Source organism: Cygnus atratus, chromosome 3 (genome assembly GCF_013377495.2).
Source record: "Cygnus atratus isolate AKBS03 ecotype Queensland, Australia chromosome 3, CAtr_DNAZoo_HiC_assembly, whole genome shotgun sequence".
NCBI classification, from domain to species: domain Eukaryota; kingdom Metazoa; phylum Chordata; class Aves; order Anseriformes; family Anatidae; genus Cygnus; species Cygnus atratus.
Genome location: NC_066364.1, coordinates 33,954,843 through 33,972,926, shown reverse-complemented (window position 1 = coordinate 33,972,926; position 18,084 = coordinate 33,954,843). Strand labels below are relative to the sequence as shown.

Genomic DNA, 18,084 nt, shown 5'->3' with positions numbered 1-18,084 from the left:
GCTTCCACTGTGCCAGTTATCAAGGTTAGTTTAAAAAAAAAAATCTTAATTAAATGGAAATACATAGAAGGCACTGCCTTAACAGAAAACAGCTTGAAATATTCATCATTTAAGCAGCATCCCAATGTATGCAGACTCGCACCCTACACCTTTTAGTCAAAGTTTACCCATGGAGCTCAATATTTTCCGAAAGTCATACCTTGACACTAAACAACACTGTGGTACCTTCTAGGATTGTTTCTGCACAGGTTTATTTTAAATTCTCTGAAAGATACAAACATGTTTTGTTAAATGTGTCTTTTCCTATATGAGAAGGGATCACCCAACATTTTTAAAAGAAAGGATTTCTGATTCTTGCTTCAGACTCCACTAACAACTCTGCATAGTAATTAAGTAAATCTCTTTATTGCACTTTTTAAAATTCAGTCCAATGCTTAAATTAGATTCCTAATGGAATTAAAGGATCACATTCCTACTAAATTCCATACGGAGTATTGTACCTAGGGTTCTCTGAAGAAATGGCCTGTGATTTCCAGAAATGCCGACCCTGCACTTTCAGAAGATGATGCTAGAAACAGTGAATTCCACTACCACAAGAAAAATTCCCTGTGCTTCCAAAAGTTGCAGATCCAGACTTGAAGCAATCAACAATGAGATAACATATTAGGGGAACTTCCATCTTTCAACTGTAACATGCTTATGAGCACTAAAGATTATGTGGATCATAGAGGTAGTCCATATATGACTATACCACATACCATATGATTATGATATATAAAATATGTAAAGTTGAATACTGGTACTGCTAAATAATGATCCTTCTTTAATACTCAAATTTTCTCTGGTATATATCCTGATCATCTCCACTGCTGGCTTTCATTGTGCTACTGACAAGGTCTTCCTAATTTGTTTTGTTAGAACAGTAAAACAATGTAAATGAAACAATATATATAAAGCATTACAAGGAGCACTGAAAATCAGAAAAAGATTGGGAAAATAAGATAAAGCAGACCTTGTTGGTCTCAGCTCAGTCTCTTTACTAGCTGGTCCAAGTAGTTAAAATTAGGCTATCTCAGGAAGGGAGGGAGGTTGTCATTGTTTAAATCCTAAGTAAAAATAGAATACTGATTGGGTTCAAATGAAGGTTGTTCTTAAAGCAACTTGAACTTACAGAGCTAGAAAACAGAGTTGCTGCCAGTCTAGATATTTCCTAATCTAAAATCCAGTTGCACAGAAATCTCTAAGTGAGACAGACATTTACAAATACCGTCCAGGTAGATTTTTAGGTTTATTGGAACACTATAAAACATTCTTGAAAACAAAAAGTATGGCACTTTTACACATTCCAAATATGTAACAGGAATAGTTATTTGGGAAACTGGAACAGAGCTGTTTGAAAACTGTATTCACTCACTGCCAGTTCTTGGCCCAGTTATAGCTGTGTGCTTGAAATATCATTTCCTACTTTTTTTTTTTTTTTTTTTTATTATTATTCTCCTTCCATGCACCACCTTCCATCCCCCACAACCAATTTGGAATCAGCTTGTGCCAGCCCTGAACATTGCTGCAATTTACTGCTGAGTCACATCATTTCCCTGCTGTCATAGAACATCATCATCAATTCTATGATAGAAATATCACAACAGCAACTTTTTGGTATGAGGACGGAGAGGGGCTTCCAAGTCAAATGTAGTGGGAAAGCAGAATATAGTATGTTCTTTCAGAGAAAGCTCTCTTCCTTTTCAAAGGAAGTTCCCTGTTTTTTGTGATCACAGGTTTGGAAATAGCACAATCATCTTTCCCCATGATTTCACCTCTGCTCGCTTGCCATACCTCTGGAATGCCCAAATGATCACTGTTTGAAGGCAATGGGCACTAGAAGAGACTTCCGTTGTTTATCGTGGTGGTGCTGAAGTCTACTGGGGTTGACAGATGCTGCTCCAGAAGGTTAATAAGATGAAGAAAGCTCTTCCAGCTGGACCATAAGAGGGATTATGTCTGAGCAGCAGATAAAAAGATTATTCCCGAAACAGACACTGCTTTTTTTTAAAACGTCATCACTCCTGTCTTACCACTCCAGTCCCCCAGGCTAGAAGTGTTTGCGTTGGAGGCATTTGTCCAGCTCTTGAATTCTGGCACCTATTCCAATCTTCACCTACTTGCAATTCAAAGCAGCCCACATCTGAGGACAGCTGAAGAAATAACAAAGAAAAAAAAAAAAAAAAGAGGGAATATATTTGGAGACTTTAATTGTTAAAAAAAAAAAAGAAAAAGAAAAAATCTTCTACTTGACCTCAACATTCTTATATCCTGCATGATTATTCTTGAAAACTGTGAATGATCAATAGACAGCATGCATTTGAAAACTGGAGTAATATTTTTGGTCATTTGCCTTGCTCTCCAAGTTCAGGAAAGCAGAGGTAAGTTCATATATAAAAGGATTATACTAATTAACTTTAATAGGTTAAAAAAAAAAGTGGAAAGATCAGGTCATTTTGTTATTATCGAATTATTTGTTTGGAATTTGGTGTCTTGACAATTCAGATAGGGACAGCACAGCTGGTGAGACAGCTATGAAGTTGGAAATGGAAATGTTGACAATATTTCTCATGTGTGTTCCCTTGGCTTTACATTTTCTATAAGAGATGCATTTTAGTTTCTATTCACCTGCATATGCTCTATTATGAAAATATATATATATATATATATATATAACTTCAAAAACAATTATATGAAAGGAACAAAACATCTGAAAGAACGTCTAAGGAAGTGTTGACATTGTTAAAGATTATCTGCTATCTTTGAAATGAAGAGAAAGTAAAATATATTTTTGTATTTACCAGCTATTATCAGAAAAAACTTCAAAAACTTTTAGAAATACAGATTTTGGAGGAATAGAACATACTGCCAAATAAACAAGAAACAGCAATGCTAAGAAGGATTATACACAGAACAGAACGAGCAGGAAAATATAAATATTACAATAGGAAAATGAAAAGGAAATATCTGCTAACATAAGTACATATTTGGAAAAGCTAAAATAGAAAGAAACCGCCCTATAATTAAAATAACATGACAAAATATATTCCTTTTGTGATGCATAGTATGATTTTTAAATGCATTCCAATAAACAGGTCTCAATGAAAATAAAATGAAGTAGTAATATGTGAAATTATTTGCAAGTAAACAGAAATACTGACAACTTTGGTGTACTTAGTACGACAGCTAGCTACTGCTCCCTTTAAAAACATCACAAAGTTCACAGCAATTTTAAAGCTTCTTCAACAACAGAAAACAAAAAATGGTGGTGTGATTTTTTCCCTGTTTGGTTCCATATGCAATTTAGATGCTTGGGGAAGGTGTTTAATTTGTGGGGAGTTTTCTTATTAACTTTTCTGTCTATGCTTTGATATTTAAAAAATTAAACTAGCAGCCAACATCACAACTGCTTTATGCTTTGCCCACGTGAATGACCTCCTAGTTTCTGTCAACTGCAAGCATATTAATTAAATGCAAAGAATATAAAATAATAAAAGAGGAGTATTCCCAACGGTATTGAAATAGAGATGGCATGAAACATAGTCTACTGTCAATAAGAATTGGAAAGTTTTATTTCCACATCACTTGTTTTTGAGTCTTGTTCTTCTGTGTACAGATTTTCTTTAAAAATAATTCAGTTCATGTATCTCATTGATATTATGTAAATCTTGTCTTGTGGACAATTACAGTACTGAAAACATGCTTGGGAAAAACTAATGCATTAGTTAACACTAGATTTATATTCTGTTGTTCTTTGATTTTACCTTTTAATTTCATGCAAATAGTTTTATTTAATCATTAATGATAGTTTGGAACTATGGCAAAAATGAGAGAATGAATGATAGTTCATCTCTGACAAGGAAAATAAGGTTTATCAAAATACACTGGTTTTGCACTTTAAATTGCATATTCTCTGATGGAAAAAGATAAATTCCATGTAATTCATGCATGGCTGATGATATCATTACAGTCTATATTTATAGTTATGCAATGAGAAAGTAATAATGTGAAAAGTGGAGTCACAGTTTCACCCATCATAAATTGTGCTTGTATGTTACAATGCATTTCCCATAAAAGATTGTCACAAAATTATAGGAGAGCATCTTGACAGAGGGGAATACAGAACTGTATATTATCCCCCTCAGAGAAGCAGTAGAAGACTCAGTACTTGGAAAATCTACCAACATTCAGAAAGCAATGCTGGATAATACACTACATATAGCATCTTGAAATAGGGAGAAAATGATTTAACCGTGAGCTAAAAGTCTTTTTTATATCTTGTATTTTTCTCCTTTCAAATATAACAAGCAACTCAGCTCCCATTGTAATATATATCAAAGCTTTTATAGTAGTCTTTTAATTTTCTAATTTTTGATGGCTTTCAAGGGAAAAATTATTTTTTCTATATATGTATGTGATAATTGGAAAAATTTCTTCCCAGCAGTTTTTTAAAATACATTTGGCATGCACAAATACATAACTGCTTTTAATATCAATACATAACAATAATATCAATAACAAATAATATCAATACATAACAATAAATGTTATATAATTATGTTATATATAGTATTTTTAAACTGTGTTGTTATCTCAAATACACATACAAATCTCAAAGGACTTAATGCTTGTCTTAAAAAATTTCTTCACCAGAGCAGGAATGCATTCAGAACTGCTATTTTATGACTGAGAATTAGGGTAGAAAAAATATTTTGAAAAGTACACATGCTCTCCCAGTAGTCTGAATACTTATATTAATCACTTATTAAAGATCCTAACATAGATGATTCGAGGCTTTTAGGACTATTCTAGTCTAAAGTACATTTCAGCTATGACAAACTAGGAAATAAAAGATTAAGAAATAAAATACTCCAATCTTAAAATAAGAATAAAAAGAATAAAAATATCCAAATCATTTTCTATTTTATTTTTCATTATGAACAAAACTATCTGAAACTCAAATTCTTGTTTTACTCACATCTGTGTTTTAGGGTGAACAAAAATGGGGCTTATTCAGAAACGTCCTTCCTAAACCTTATTTTAGGACTAAGACCCATCTCTCAGGCATTTGGAGGCTGTCCAGGAACACCTCCAATCCCACAGATAACAAACAAGAAACTGTAGGGTGCAACATAAAGACTTCAGAGATGGAGTGTTTATCTTTGACCATGGCTAGTGCCAAACTCCAGGAAATGACCTCAGGACTTGAACTCAGATCTTTGCCACTGTCCTGACACAAACTGTCTCTAATAATGGGCAGAGAAAGCGAGGGGGACAAAATCTGTGTGATGGCAAAATATATATATATACAATTAAAATATGACAGTAATTTTTAACTGCTGAATTGTAAAACATTGAACATTCACACTAACCAGCAAAATACAGACAAGCTTTGAACTCCCCAAACTATACACTGATGCTGAGTACATTCTAGCACTTGATACTAAGAATGTAAAGGAGAAAGAGAACATTCAAGAGTGCTTAGTGTTAGTTTTTAATCAGCAAGCAAATAAACTCTATTTACTCAGTCATTCTTTAGGACACAAAGGCTTTCTGTGTGCTCTACGAAATCATTTTAATTCATTCTGACTTACCACTTCCCTCTCGACTGTTCTAATTCAACAATAACTGTTGCAGACCTTCATTACTATAATTGTCCTCAAAAAAAGGGTTAAACAAATCTGTGCCAAACAGAGAACAAAGTCAAAGAATATATATCTTCAAAGAAAGAAAAAAAACAGAAAGCATTAGCTTTGTGCATTAAGATTATTCTCTACTTTCACCCATAAAACAAGGATTACCAAATTAAAGCTAACCGTCCTGGTTGTGCGTATAAACAAAAGAAAAGTAAAATATTGTTTGTTTGTTTAAACAAATGCAAAATTGTTAGCTATTTCCTGACTAAGAGACAAACTTGGATAAAAATACTAAAGTATCAACATGGAATCTTAAAGGTTAATTACAGTTCTCATCACATCCATTCCACAGTAATTAGTGAAAAATATGTGACACTATATGTGACTGAACAATTAGCTGGGAGGAGGTGGGGTGGGATCTCGGAAAACAACTGTGGACAAGACAAACATTCTTAATAATAAAATATTTTCGCTCTTTACAAACTTTTTGAAAATATATTATTAAAATATATTTTAATGTTATTTTAATTGTTTAATTATTTTAATTAATCAACTTAATTTATTTTTAATTATTTAATTATTTTTAATTATTTATAGAATTAATTATTTAATATAATATATTTAATATAATATATTTTAATAATACAAACTTTTAAATATATTTTTAATATAGGTTACAACAAAGTAACTTTACTTGGGGTCTTAACCTGCTAGAAATACAGATTATTGTTTTTGGGATTCTCCATTTCTCAGCTGACTGGGGTGTCCTAGTAGCTTTAGCAGTGCACTAGGTGATATGGCCTGGGTTCATCAGATGTAGCAAACCCCTTTTTCTTCCCAGAGGGAAAAATTTGTTTTTCCCTTTACTTTTGTACTTCTGTCCTATTCACAGTCCCTTTGGGTCTGAAATGAGAGACATTTACTCCTTCCCTATCATTCTTCCATTTTTATCAGAAATTAGGTGCATTATCCTGCATATTTTATGCATTTTGCTCTTAGCAAGCACAACTGCATTTCAAACAATTCCTTCCCTGTCGGAACGTGTGATATTAAACAACACATATCCTAAAAAGAAATATCTATCTATCTGTCTGTCCATCTGCTTGTATGTCCATATAGATGTAGGCTATAAAAGTGTGGAGAAGGGCCTTGGTACTATACTGGCATTTAGTCACTATCAGCTTCTATTTACTGGACAGACACTTCAGAATAGTAGCATATCCGGGAATCACAGAATTAACAATCACCTGGAAGTACCCCAGCACCTGCTACAGAGTATGTGTTTATATACCCTTACGTAATTGTAGCATGCCTTATCATGGTATGCAAGAATACCACCTGTTTTAACCTTGTTACCTGACAGAGCAACATCATCGTTCTCACATGACAAAGCATGAGGACCTGAGGTGTAACATAGAAACTGAAGTCGTGACCTGTATGAGGCACTAGTCATAAAACAAAACAACTGCAGTTTAGCAAGCTGAGTCTTAAAGCAACTGTCTAATCACACAGGCATCTGCAAGTCAGTAGGACCAAGATTCTTTCTAAAAATTAGAAAAATTAGGAGCTTACATAGCTAATCGCACTTAGGCCACTATGTTTATCTTTTCTGTAGTGAGGTTCTACTTTCCCTAAAATATCTCGTTTGGTGCAGAGCCAAGATCACCTGCTTATTTACCACTCTGAACCTTTACTAGCTTTCTCAGATTTTATTCAATCACGTATTAACAGTCTAAGTGACCCTGAACTTAAGTTACCTAAAGTGCCAGTTTCAGTAATTATGCTCCAAGTATATCTTTCATACATATAAATCAACACAGAAAATCCAGCAATTTCAGGCAGGAGGTAGTAGCATATTCACATTTTACTTTATGATTTTGTGGTTATGGCACTACCGGAGACAGTTCTAATGTCCTTTTCCCTCTCTTCTTCCCCATCAAAAGTGGATCAGTTGAATCTAGATCAGAAGATGGCCATGCTTAGAGCTAGGAATAGTATTAGTTGATCTCCAGATATCCTTCCAACATAAATTGATCTGTGCAGCTTGACACTTAGGCTTCTCTACTATTCAATTTGGAAGATAACTAAATTCAGTATGGTTAAGACCAAGTCATTCTCTGTCAAAATAAGAAGGAATCAATTAACTAGAGACTGTAGATTGTATTGCAAGATGAGTGCCCCTAAACTGTGAGAAAAATTGACCAGGTCCTTTTACAAAAGTCCAGGCAAAGAGATGGCACAGTGGCTTCTGGATCCTGGATGCTGGATCCTGGATGGCAACTGTCCTAATACAGCTACCTCGAAAATTCCGGTCTGCACTGTGATTCTTTGACTCATGCCATTGTGATTGTTGATATGTTGATAAATATGGCTATATATCACTGCAACTTGAACTTATGCTTTCTCACTGACTTTCTCAGAGCGTGGCTGTACATCTTGAGTAAGACTGGTTAGAAAATGAATAGCAGAGGTGCTCAAGTGAGTGTTTCATCACTGCAGATTGGATGCATTCCTCCTAGAACTACTCAAACATTTAAAGCATTTTCTTTAATTTTTTGATGCAAACAGTATCAGATCATAGAATAGGATTTCAGGCCAAATGCTTTTAAGATGTGCAATGTAATAGATACATGTTTCATACATCCGCTTTAAAAGCAATCATTCTTCAATGTTGTTTCTAGTCTGAATGTTGGACAGTTACAGGATTCAGATGTTGGCAATGAAACGGTAGATGGCATGGTATCTTCTCTATGAATTCCAGCAGCAGTGGCTAGTAGAGCTGAAGAATAATCATAGAACCATAGAATCATAGTGCAGTTTGAGTTGGAAGGGACCATAAGGATCATCTAGTTCCAACCACCGTGCCATGGGCAGGGACACCTCCCACCAGACCAGGTTGCCCCGGGCCTCATACAATCTGGCCTTGAACACCTCTAGGGATGGGGCATTCACAGCTTCTGTGGGCAACCTGTGCCAGTGCCTCACCACACTTTGAGTGAAGAATTTCCTCCTAACCTCTAATATAAATCTCCTCTCTTTTAGTTTAAAATCATTCCCTCTTTTCCTATCATTATCTGACTGAGCAAAAAGTTGCTCTCCATTTTTCTATAACCCCCTTTAAGAATTGAAAAGCTGCAATAAGGTCACCCTGGACAGTGAGAATTCTTCACCAGAATTTGCACTTGTCTGAAAGAGAAGGGATATATTTCTACTCTAAATGTGACATAAGGTGTCAAGGAAAACATAAGTTTTGTATGGTGCTCTTTCAGTTAGGAAAGAAATGTGTCAGAATCATGTGTTGACTACAGATTTTTTGTATGTTCAATATTTGTGGTTGGTACTGGCTGCAGTTATGGTGAATGCAAAGTCAGAGCTGCTCAGTATATGACAACTGTATTCACAAAAGCAGAAGAATCTTCCTGGGGCATACTGTATTTTCTATTTTCAACTGTAATAGGTAAATAATTCACCACAGTTCATTTATCATAAATTGTATAGTTAGCATAATTCAATTATGTTATTAAATTGTCTGTTTAGAATGGGAGAAAATATTATGTTGGTCTGTAATAAGGCCTAAGTTTGCATTTCATAAAAACAGTGTTTCAAACAACCATGTTCTTAGCCTACTTTCTGAAGTCAGTTGATTTAACAATTGTATTTCTCCACTTGGCATAGAAAACCACACAGATTTCTGTGAGTAGTTAGGAGGAATGGAACAGCTGTGAGGCTGTGATGTCTAGTTTAGTTTTCCAATGTTAACTACTTGCAGATACGAATTTTTTCACACTTACTGACATTCCAAAGCACCTTGGTTGATTAAAACTGGTCTTTGGTACCAAAATGTAAATCTAGGTTAAAGGGTTTTGAACAAGAAGAATAAACTTCTATTACCTAATTCTATCTGCTGGCTTTGAATGTATCACCTTTTATCACCACTAAAAAAAATAAATAAATAAAATAAAAATAAATAAATAAAATTAAACTTTTACTATTGTCATTACTATAACCATATATTTCAAAATAATTTATCACATTCTTCTCCAGATTTACTGCATACTGTTTCACTATAACCAAATATTTAATATTTTTCACAGAAGAAAAACAACATGAATATATCACATAAGGATTCGTGGAAGTCTCATCTTGTTTGAATATGATGTTAATACAGATACAATCTTTGTCTTCTGTAAAAGTTTAAAGGAGCATTGTCATGCATTCCTACCAAGAAAGAGGATTTATGAAATCCCACCATCTTCCTGAATTCTCAGGAAGGAAAATCCCTTGTTACCGAACCAGATCAAAACAAAAACATAAGCTTTAAAAGGCTGAAAATTACAGAACCTATCTTTTAAGTACCTTGATATTTGAGCTCCAAACAAGGAGCCTGGCACTCCTCTCCTGTGTCTTAGTGGGCTTGAGCACAGTTTTTGAACATGTGCAGGTAATGTTTTGTCGTGCTGAATGCAAGTGAGAGATACAGGTATCAGATTTATTGTATCTTTAGTACAGAGTCCCCACTGCACAGGCAGGGCCTAGCACCTCCTTGATATGTAAGGTAACACTGAATCTGGTATAACACAAGGTACTGGTAGGTACAGTAGAGGTTCTGTAGTGCTGGATATGTAGACATCAACTTCATGATACTTGTACAGAAAGTTTTCTAGTGGAAATTTTGAGCAACCTGATCTAGTGGGATGTGTCCCTGCCCATGGCAGGGGGGTTGGAATTAGATGGTCTTTGTGGTCCCTTCCAATGCAAACCATTCTATGATTCTATGACATAGGTCAACTGAACACAGGGTCTTCCAAGCTGGAGGCCTGGCCCTGGCCCCGGCCCTCATAGATCTTTGCCACAGTTGGATACCCAAGCCTCATTCCATAGGTGATGTTACTATTCAGTGACATTTAACACAAGCCAAGATGTCAAATAGGAATCACCTAGCTTATTGTTGCCAATATCAATTTTGAGGAAATAAAATTCAATTTATTTTTAGGATAAATTCCTTAGCCCACTTCCTCTCTTTTAGGAATACACAGGCATTCTCCTCTGGCCAGTATTCAGCTTCTTCTGAGGCTAGGCACCTATGTCAGCTCATTTTCTTTCAGCAGTTCAGTGACTGAGTACAGTAAGCCTGAAGAAGTGAGATGCAAATTGAACTCCCTCCAGTGCCTCAGCTACCCCAGGTAGACCCTAGATAAGACTCACTACCCTCCAGGATGCAATGAATGCTGCCATCAGTTCTTTCACTGTGTGCCTTAACAATAGTTAAAGAATGTATAGGACCCAAAGACAAGTACAAGCAAGACATATAATCTTGTACCCATATGCAGGACCTAGGCTGCATAAAGCGATGCCATACGTTAATCTTTCCCTGCTCATCTAAGCCCCTTCAATCTGTTCAGACCTTTCCCATGCGAATAGGATTGAGGCGATGTGGCATAAAAAGAACATTAAAAAGTATATAAGGAGAGAACACTGTCTGTCACTGTCAAGTGCCATTTGAATTTGGGGTGCTCACTACTCCCATGACAGGAGGAGACTGACTCTGAGAGAAGAGACCAGGACATTACCACTGTTTGTGCTTTCTGCACTCCATCTGGTGTTTACACTAATCAGCCCTTTCAGAGATCTCGAGATCAACTTCCATGACTAATCATCCTTGCTTTTGTTACTGGTTGAATTATCAATATGGGGGTTGTTGGACCTGCTGGCCCTGCTATATATTTAATTGGACCACATAAGCACATTTATGGCATCTTTCTTTAATTCATCCTCTTTGATAAGCTTTTCTCTTGTTCTATTTCAGTAGTTCCACTTAAATAAGCCCTGTCTTTTAATTAATAATTATTTCACTCCGAAGGCAGTATGTCTCATTTATCAATCAAGCATTCCTTGGTTTCCTAAGAATATCCTAACTTATTTTTCAGATTTATCAGTTTTATCATACATGTCAGACCTTGTGATGATTTTAATGATGAATTATTCAGACTTTAACAGATTTGTCCTCATATCACCCTGAATTCTGCTGCTAAAAGCTTTAGTTACCACATTTTAATTTCTTCTCTTTGGATAGAATGATATCTTAATTTTCAAAGGTCAAGTGAAACTACCCTGCGTAGGCAAGCAGAACAGTGATAACTGGAAACAGATAAATATGTGGTCACTTTCTTAGAAAGAAAAGCCAAAATAATAACCCTAATTCAAGAATAGGGAGAGAATTCAAGGTCGTTACAACAATCATTTGTGAAGAATCTCCTCTCTCAGTCTTATGAATAGTATAATTCTTAATTCAAGTTAATGACTTAGGGGCAAATCCTGGGGAAGAAGCAAATCCTTCAAGAAAGGCCTCTGCTCCATGCAAAAGCTATCAAAGAGCTTAATGACAAAATCCTCTGCCCCAGTTGGTCAGAATCCCTGGGCAGCTGGGCTATAGCAGTTAATAGAGCTCGTAACAGGTAATAGACTTACAACCGGCTTCTTTCCATGTAGATTATTGGTATTTTATTTTAGAAGATTTCAGGGGACTACTCTGAGATTTTACTGGCAGTGGATCTTCCTTGGTGGTAAATCTATTACTCTCTCCCCACATATCATTCAAATCATTCAATGTCCTGAATAATCTAGTGTTTGTCCCCTTGTGATTTCTGCTGGACACAAGACCACATTTTCACAGCGCAAGTTCCTTTTATGCAGTGTTACCTTTATGGTCCATGATCTGATATTACTGTGGAAAACTAGTTACTGCTAATGCATTCTATAACAAACATTATACAAGTACATCATCATTTTCATTTACTTTACAACAGTTAGATAGTTCTACTCATGCCAGCTGCTGCCTCTAGCATGTTCTGCAAAACCATAAAAATTGCCTGTTGCTTTCATTGTGTAAGCTCCTATATTTGTAAAATATTCTTCATAATCAAGCACTCAACTTCTTTCCATATCAGAATACCAAATACTTCTTAATATAAATGTCATTATTATGACTTTTACACAGAAAAAATTGAATGTTAATTCTGAAGTTAAATAAGAACTGAGACATATATATATATACACTGACATATATGCTAGAATTTCTTCCATTCTTTACTTGAAGTACTGTTCTTATATGCTTTTCCTTTATTTTTCTCTTATTGATCAGCTGCTAACTTATCTTTAAACATTTAATTAACAGAGTTTCCAATTATCAAGATAATGTGTTTTTACCTTCCTTATTTTTTCTTGATTAGTATAAGTACACGATAATTAACGTGTATTAAATGCAGCATGCTATTTCTTCTTTATCCTGCAAACTCACAGTGTTTTACTCTTAATTTTTTTTTAATATTACTCTCACTAAATGTATTTCTTTTGAACCATATTATTTCATTTTATTATCCTTTTACGATTTTTTTAAACCATTCATTAAAACAACAACTCAGGCACACATATACCATGCCTTTCTTATGTTTTCTTCCTTCAAGTTTTCCAGTTATCTACAAAATTTACCCTTTCTTTTCTAAAAAGTTCTTCCAACAAACCTCATATTCTCATTACGTTTTACTTTATTTTTCATTGTAGCATATGAAAATGCATAACATCAAATGTATGAAAATGAAACAAAATAGATATTTTCATATGAATTTTAATATCTTTATTAAAATGTATGCAAAATTTTGGGAGATAATCTAAAATACAGTAATGGCTCCTGTTGCATGATCCTGTAAAATGCTGCACTTCAGCTTGCTTAAATGTATACCTGTTTTTACTGTTAACATTTTAACATGAAATTTAGCTGCTATGTCACATAATAGAGAATCTCATATATTTAGGAAGTGTGACCAAATGAGTCTTGAGTTTTTGTGTGCAATCTAATATGGGGGTTTCTGTGCTCGATTCTATTTGGAGAACATTTTTCATAAATGAATAGCTGCATAAGTAAAACTTGAGCCTAGCTCTTCAATTTCCACTTAGTGATCTCACTTTTTTCTACTGTAGCTGTTCCACTTGTCTGGGAATAATTAAAGATCTATTGAGATACAAAGAGCCAGAGCATTCCTGACACTATCATCCAGTGTCAAAGAAGCATAATTGCAGTCTGTTCTGATTAATACATCTGTTTTGGTGAGGGATGGAAAGAGGAGTGCAGTGTGGAGTAAAAGAGGAAGACTGGAAACAGCTACTTCTTTCCCCAAAGACAATTAAACTCCTGTTCAGCTTTTGAAAGGATGTGTTTCAGTGTCTAGTTCCCAGGGCGGGTTCAAGACTATGTACCCAATGTGAAGGGAGATGTGACCTGAAGCCCAGAGCAAAGACAAGAACATCTGAAAGGGTACCCATTTAATGTACTACTATTTCTCACATTACAGATTTGTTAGTATAGACATCTTTTTATACTGCAAGCTAAATACAGACATGTTTCACATTCCACAATCTCCATAGTTACTTAACAGAGTGCTGTAAACTTCCCTATAGGGTTATAGTCTCACAAATGAGATGCTGTAGCACAAACTTCAAACACCTAAGTATCCTTTGTGGATCTAACCCAAAGACACTACTGAAAACAAGACTTAGGGCTTCTGAAGCCTTTACCCTGTGTGAACTGACAGTCACATGATGAGTTATAAGGAAATTAGTTACCAGTTTTTTGAGTCCTGGTTGCCCAGCATGATCAAAGGACATTTCTCCTCAAGACATTAATTCATTCTGTACATTGAAAACACCATTACAGTTAAACACAAAGAGCTCTCAGATTCACAAGTATTTTCCAGTCATGATCTTGCATACTGCCTATGCAATGTATCTTTATGTATGTTTACCTTTTATCTTTTCCAGAAAGCCCTAGTAAAATAAATCGTGGTGAAGCCAAACATCTAGCAGATGCCTCAGGGTCAGACAAAACAGAAAGAACAACAAAGAGGTCCAGAGTGTCAACCATAAGACGGATATTTGATATGGCAAAACACCGAACAAAGAGGTCATCCTTTTTGTCAACTGGTGTGAAAGTTTGCCCACAAGAATCAGTGAAGCAGATTTTAGCCAGTCACCAAGCTTATTATAGATTAAGAGGTAAGATAATGATTGTAGCCTCTGATTCTTCCCTGAAAGTATTGACAAAACCTAGTAATTTTTCAGAATCTTGTTTGTTAGCTCTAGAAAATGTATCTGATATTTACTTTATGATTAAATATTACATGCAAATCAGCACAGCTCAAGACAGGCAATTACCAGAACAGAATAAAACAATGCACTCAAAAGACTAATGATATCAATGTAATTGTATATTTTTCTAGCATGGCAGAACTTGACGACCAAATTATGCTTGCACTACTGTGTAAAGATGTACTGCTTTTCTTGAAAGTGTAGTAGTTACTATCTTTGCTACTCAGAATTAATCCCACCCATTCAAGACATTTAAAGAAACTATTCATCTGCCATTTCATGAATACATTGGTGTATCTGTAGTTGTATTAAGTCTATGGCAGTGTTGGTACAACACAAGTACTAATATAATTGCAGCAGCACCTGCCAAGACCTTATTTTTTAAAATCTAGAATGTTTTTTTTCTGCTCTTTCCCAAATCCCTCTCTCCCTCCCTCCCTCCCTTTCTTTTCCTCCCTTGACTGTAGAGAGCTTATAGAGTTACCACTCTAATTTTAGGTCCCTATAGAGAATAGTGCAAACAGGTTTTGATATTTCCTATCTTCCTCTCTCTCTCTTTTCCCCATTCAGTGACTGTTCCAATTTGTATTTAAAAAAAAAAAAATCATATTTTGGAGATGCAACTAGATAGACCAAATATAACTCTAAAACATAGTCAGCACTTCAGGGATGCAAGTATTTAAGGCAACTTCTACTCTCTTAAATCATCTTCATTTATGTATCTGTTCCTCTGTATAGGTCTCCAACCATTCACATACATGTTTTCTAACTTGGTTGCTCACCAACTCCCTTTCAGTGAACCAGCCTGTTCCCTCTGAAATGAAATCTGGATGTACAGCTGCAAAAATTTTACTCCAGTAGCCACTTCCCACAGGCAGAATGGACAAGCCACATCAATATCTATAGTCATTCCTATGGATACAAACATGTTTGGAATCTATTGTACGACTGAATTCTGCGCCAGTGGGCATTGGAGAAAACTCTGAAACCTATGTCAAAGAGGCTGATCCAAAAAGCCTTTCTTAAACATGAATTAATCCTGAAAATCCTCAGAACTCACTGGCTATGTCCCTGATTGGTCTTAAAACAAGGTCTCCTAGGACAGGCAGCTACCATTAACCTGAATTTAAGGAATGGCAACTGTGACATTTTCCTTTAAAACTGATGAGCATGCTACTAACATCTTTTTGGAGAGCAGCACATCACTTCAGAGTGGGAGATTGGGCTTTGTAAGCCTTGTAGTGCAAGCATGCTTAAACTTACACCTCCTCTTTCCTAGCAGAACATTATACACTCACAAACTCTTCTGAGTAGGTGTCACACAGCTCTTCTGGAGTACAGCTGAATCTGAAGTTCTTCCCCAAAAGTACACAAGAGAGCAAATGACTGCAGCTAAATAATTGGTACACTCATTCAAAAAAATTGTTTCTGTTCTCTTGAATAGTTGCACATTTTGCATTACAATGTTCCTGGCTAAAACCTCAAAAAACTTTCCTTCAAGGAAAAGATCAAAACTCATTGACTTCTGTCCTCCCAGCTGAGCATGCAAATGTACCTGATAAAAGTGATAAATGAAAAAGAAAAAAAAAAATCAGAAGTGAAAACTTTGTGATTCTAGCATTACTCCTGAAGCTACACCTAGTAACCACAGTACAAACCTTCATGGAAAGGTCATTTGGTAGCCATGCTGGAGTCTTTCAGCCTTCAATAGACAGCCTAAGAGTGGGACAATCTTATCTTCATTTTGTTTTGTAGACATACCTTCAGGTCCATTGTTTTTCTCATCTAAAGTTTAGAAGACCACTTCCACCCCTCTAAGTCCCATGAAATATTTAGAAGTGTGAAAGCACTGCGGATCATATCTGTCCTCTAGAGAATTTTACCGCTTCCTTAGGAAAATTACTTTTTTTTTTTTTGAATATTCTAATTAATTCACACTAAAACACCATCAGGAATGAACACATAACACAAAACTGCTCAGATATATGTGCTCAGAGAGTTACTAATGAAAAACCTTCATCAGGTTGAAGACAGTCCTTCATGTGGGGCAAACTGAGAACGTGCATAGAATCAGTTATGATGCCTGGCCACATGTCATGTTTATTTAAACTGTGAAAACTGGATTTTCATCAGATATTATATCTTTATTCAGCATTTGCTACACAGAAAAACAAGATGCCAGAGAGATGTGAGGAAAAAAAAAAAAGAAAGAATCTCTAACTGCTAGCTCATAATGAAAATCTTTTCAAAAGACAGCCTGTTGCTTTTTAATAATCTGGCCACCTCTGCTCCACATACAGCTGCTCTACAGGGAGGGCAGGTGGTTGCTGAGTTATTATTGGAGTGCCATAACACAGCTATGTGAGTACATCCCTACAGCAAGTTTTGAGAATACCCATTTCTAGGACTGATTACACTAATTGCAGAGACACTGGTATTTCAGATAATGCAGATAATTATCTCACCGTAAGTCAAAGCATGTATCAAGTATTGAAAATAAATGTCCCATCTCACAGTAATGAACTCTGCAAAGTAAAGTGCTAAAGGCAATCGTTTTTAAATTGCCACCAAGGCTTTATTAAAATGCTTTTTCTACTTTGCTTGAAATTCTCCTTCTCTAAAAGCATTTAACTTTAAACATTTTGAAGAAGCCTGTTCCTTCATCTCGAGTGAGTGAACATTATCCTTTTATAAAGCTGAAAATACAGCTGGCTTTGATGACGAAGAATACCAGAGGAATCACCAAGTAGCAACAGAGGCAGTCACCCACTAATGGGGCATAGAGCAATAGCTCCAATAAACTGGGCTGATGCTGCTCAAAGCACATTGGTTCTAGCTGCCATCAAGCCATGTTGGTTATCTTCTACAACCGCATTCACAGGCCCCGCAGGGGTCAACCTGCAGAAGTGGTCATTTCTGCAAGTGAGCAAGGATGTCCACACAGAACAGCACATCTTGGCCAGGTCTGTGCTAGCCTGAGCTAATCTAGCTATCTCTTTGCACCACTCAGTGGTTTTAAACATGACCCAGGTACAGACAGGAGACATTCAAGGCTTAGTTGGAGGCTGTGCAAAGTTAGTGAAGTAAAATCCAAGCATTCTGGGTGTATGGATTGTCTGGTGTCTGAACAGAGATACAAAGACTTGCGTAGTTATTGAGGTAGGCAGTAGCTGCCTGGAGGAGGGATCAGTTTACCTTCCAGAATTGTCTGAAATTAGAAATGGTTTCAACTTAAAACAAAGAGGAGACGTCAACAAGATGCTAGTAA

The 18,084-nt window shown here is 35.7% G+C and overlaps 1 protein-coding gene across 1 annotated transcript in view; it reads left to right on the top strand.

Moving 5' to 3' along the window:
- The first annotated feature begins 2,353 nt into the window (after positions 1 to 2,353).
- The window catches only part of IMPG1 (interphotoreceptor matrix proteoglycan 1), a 56,653-nt gene continuing 40,922 nt past the window's right edge, over positions 2,354 to 18,084 (top strand). Inside the window, exons 1-2 of the mRNA XM_050709503.1 lie at positions 2,354 to 2,420; positions 14,490 to 14,723. Coding sequence (XP_050565460.1) covers positions 2,354 to 2,420; positions 14,490 to 14,723 — 301 coding nt within the window. The remainder of the gene's footprint in view (positions 2,421 to 14,489; positions 14,724 to 18,084) is intronic.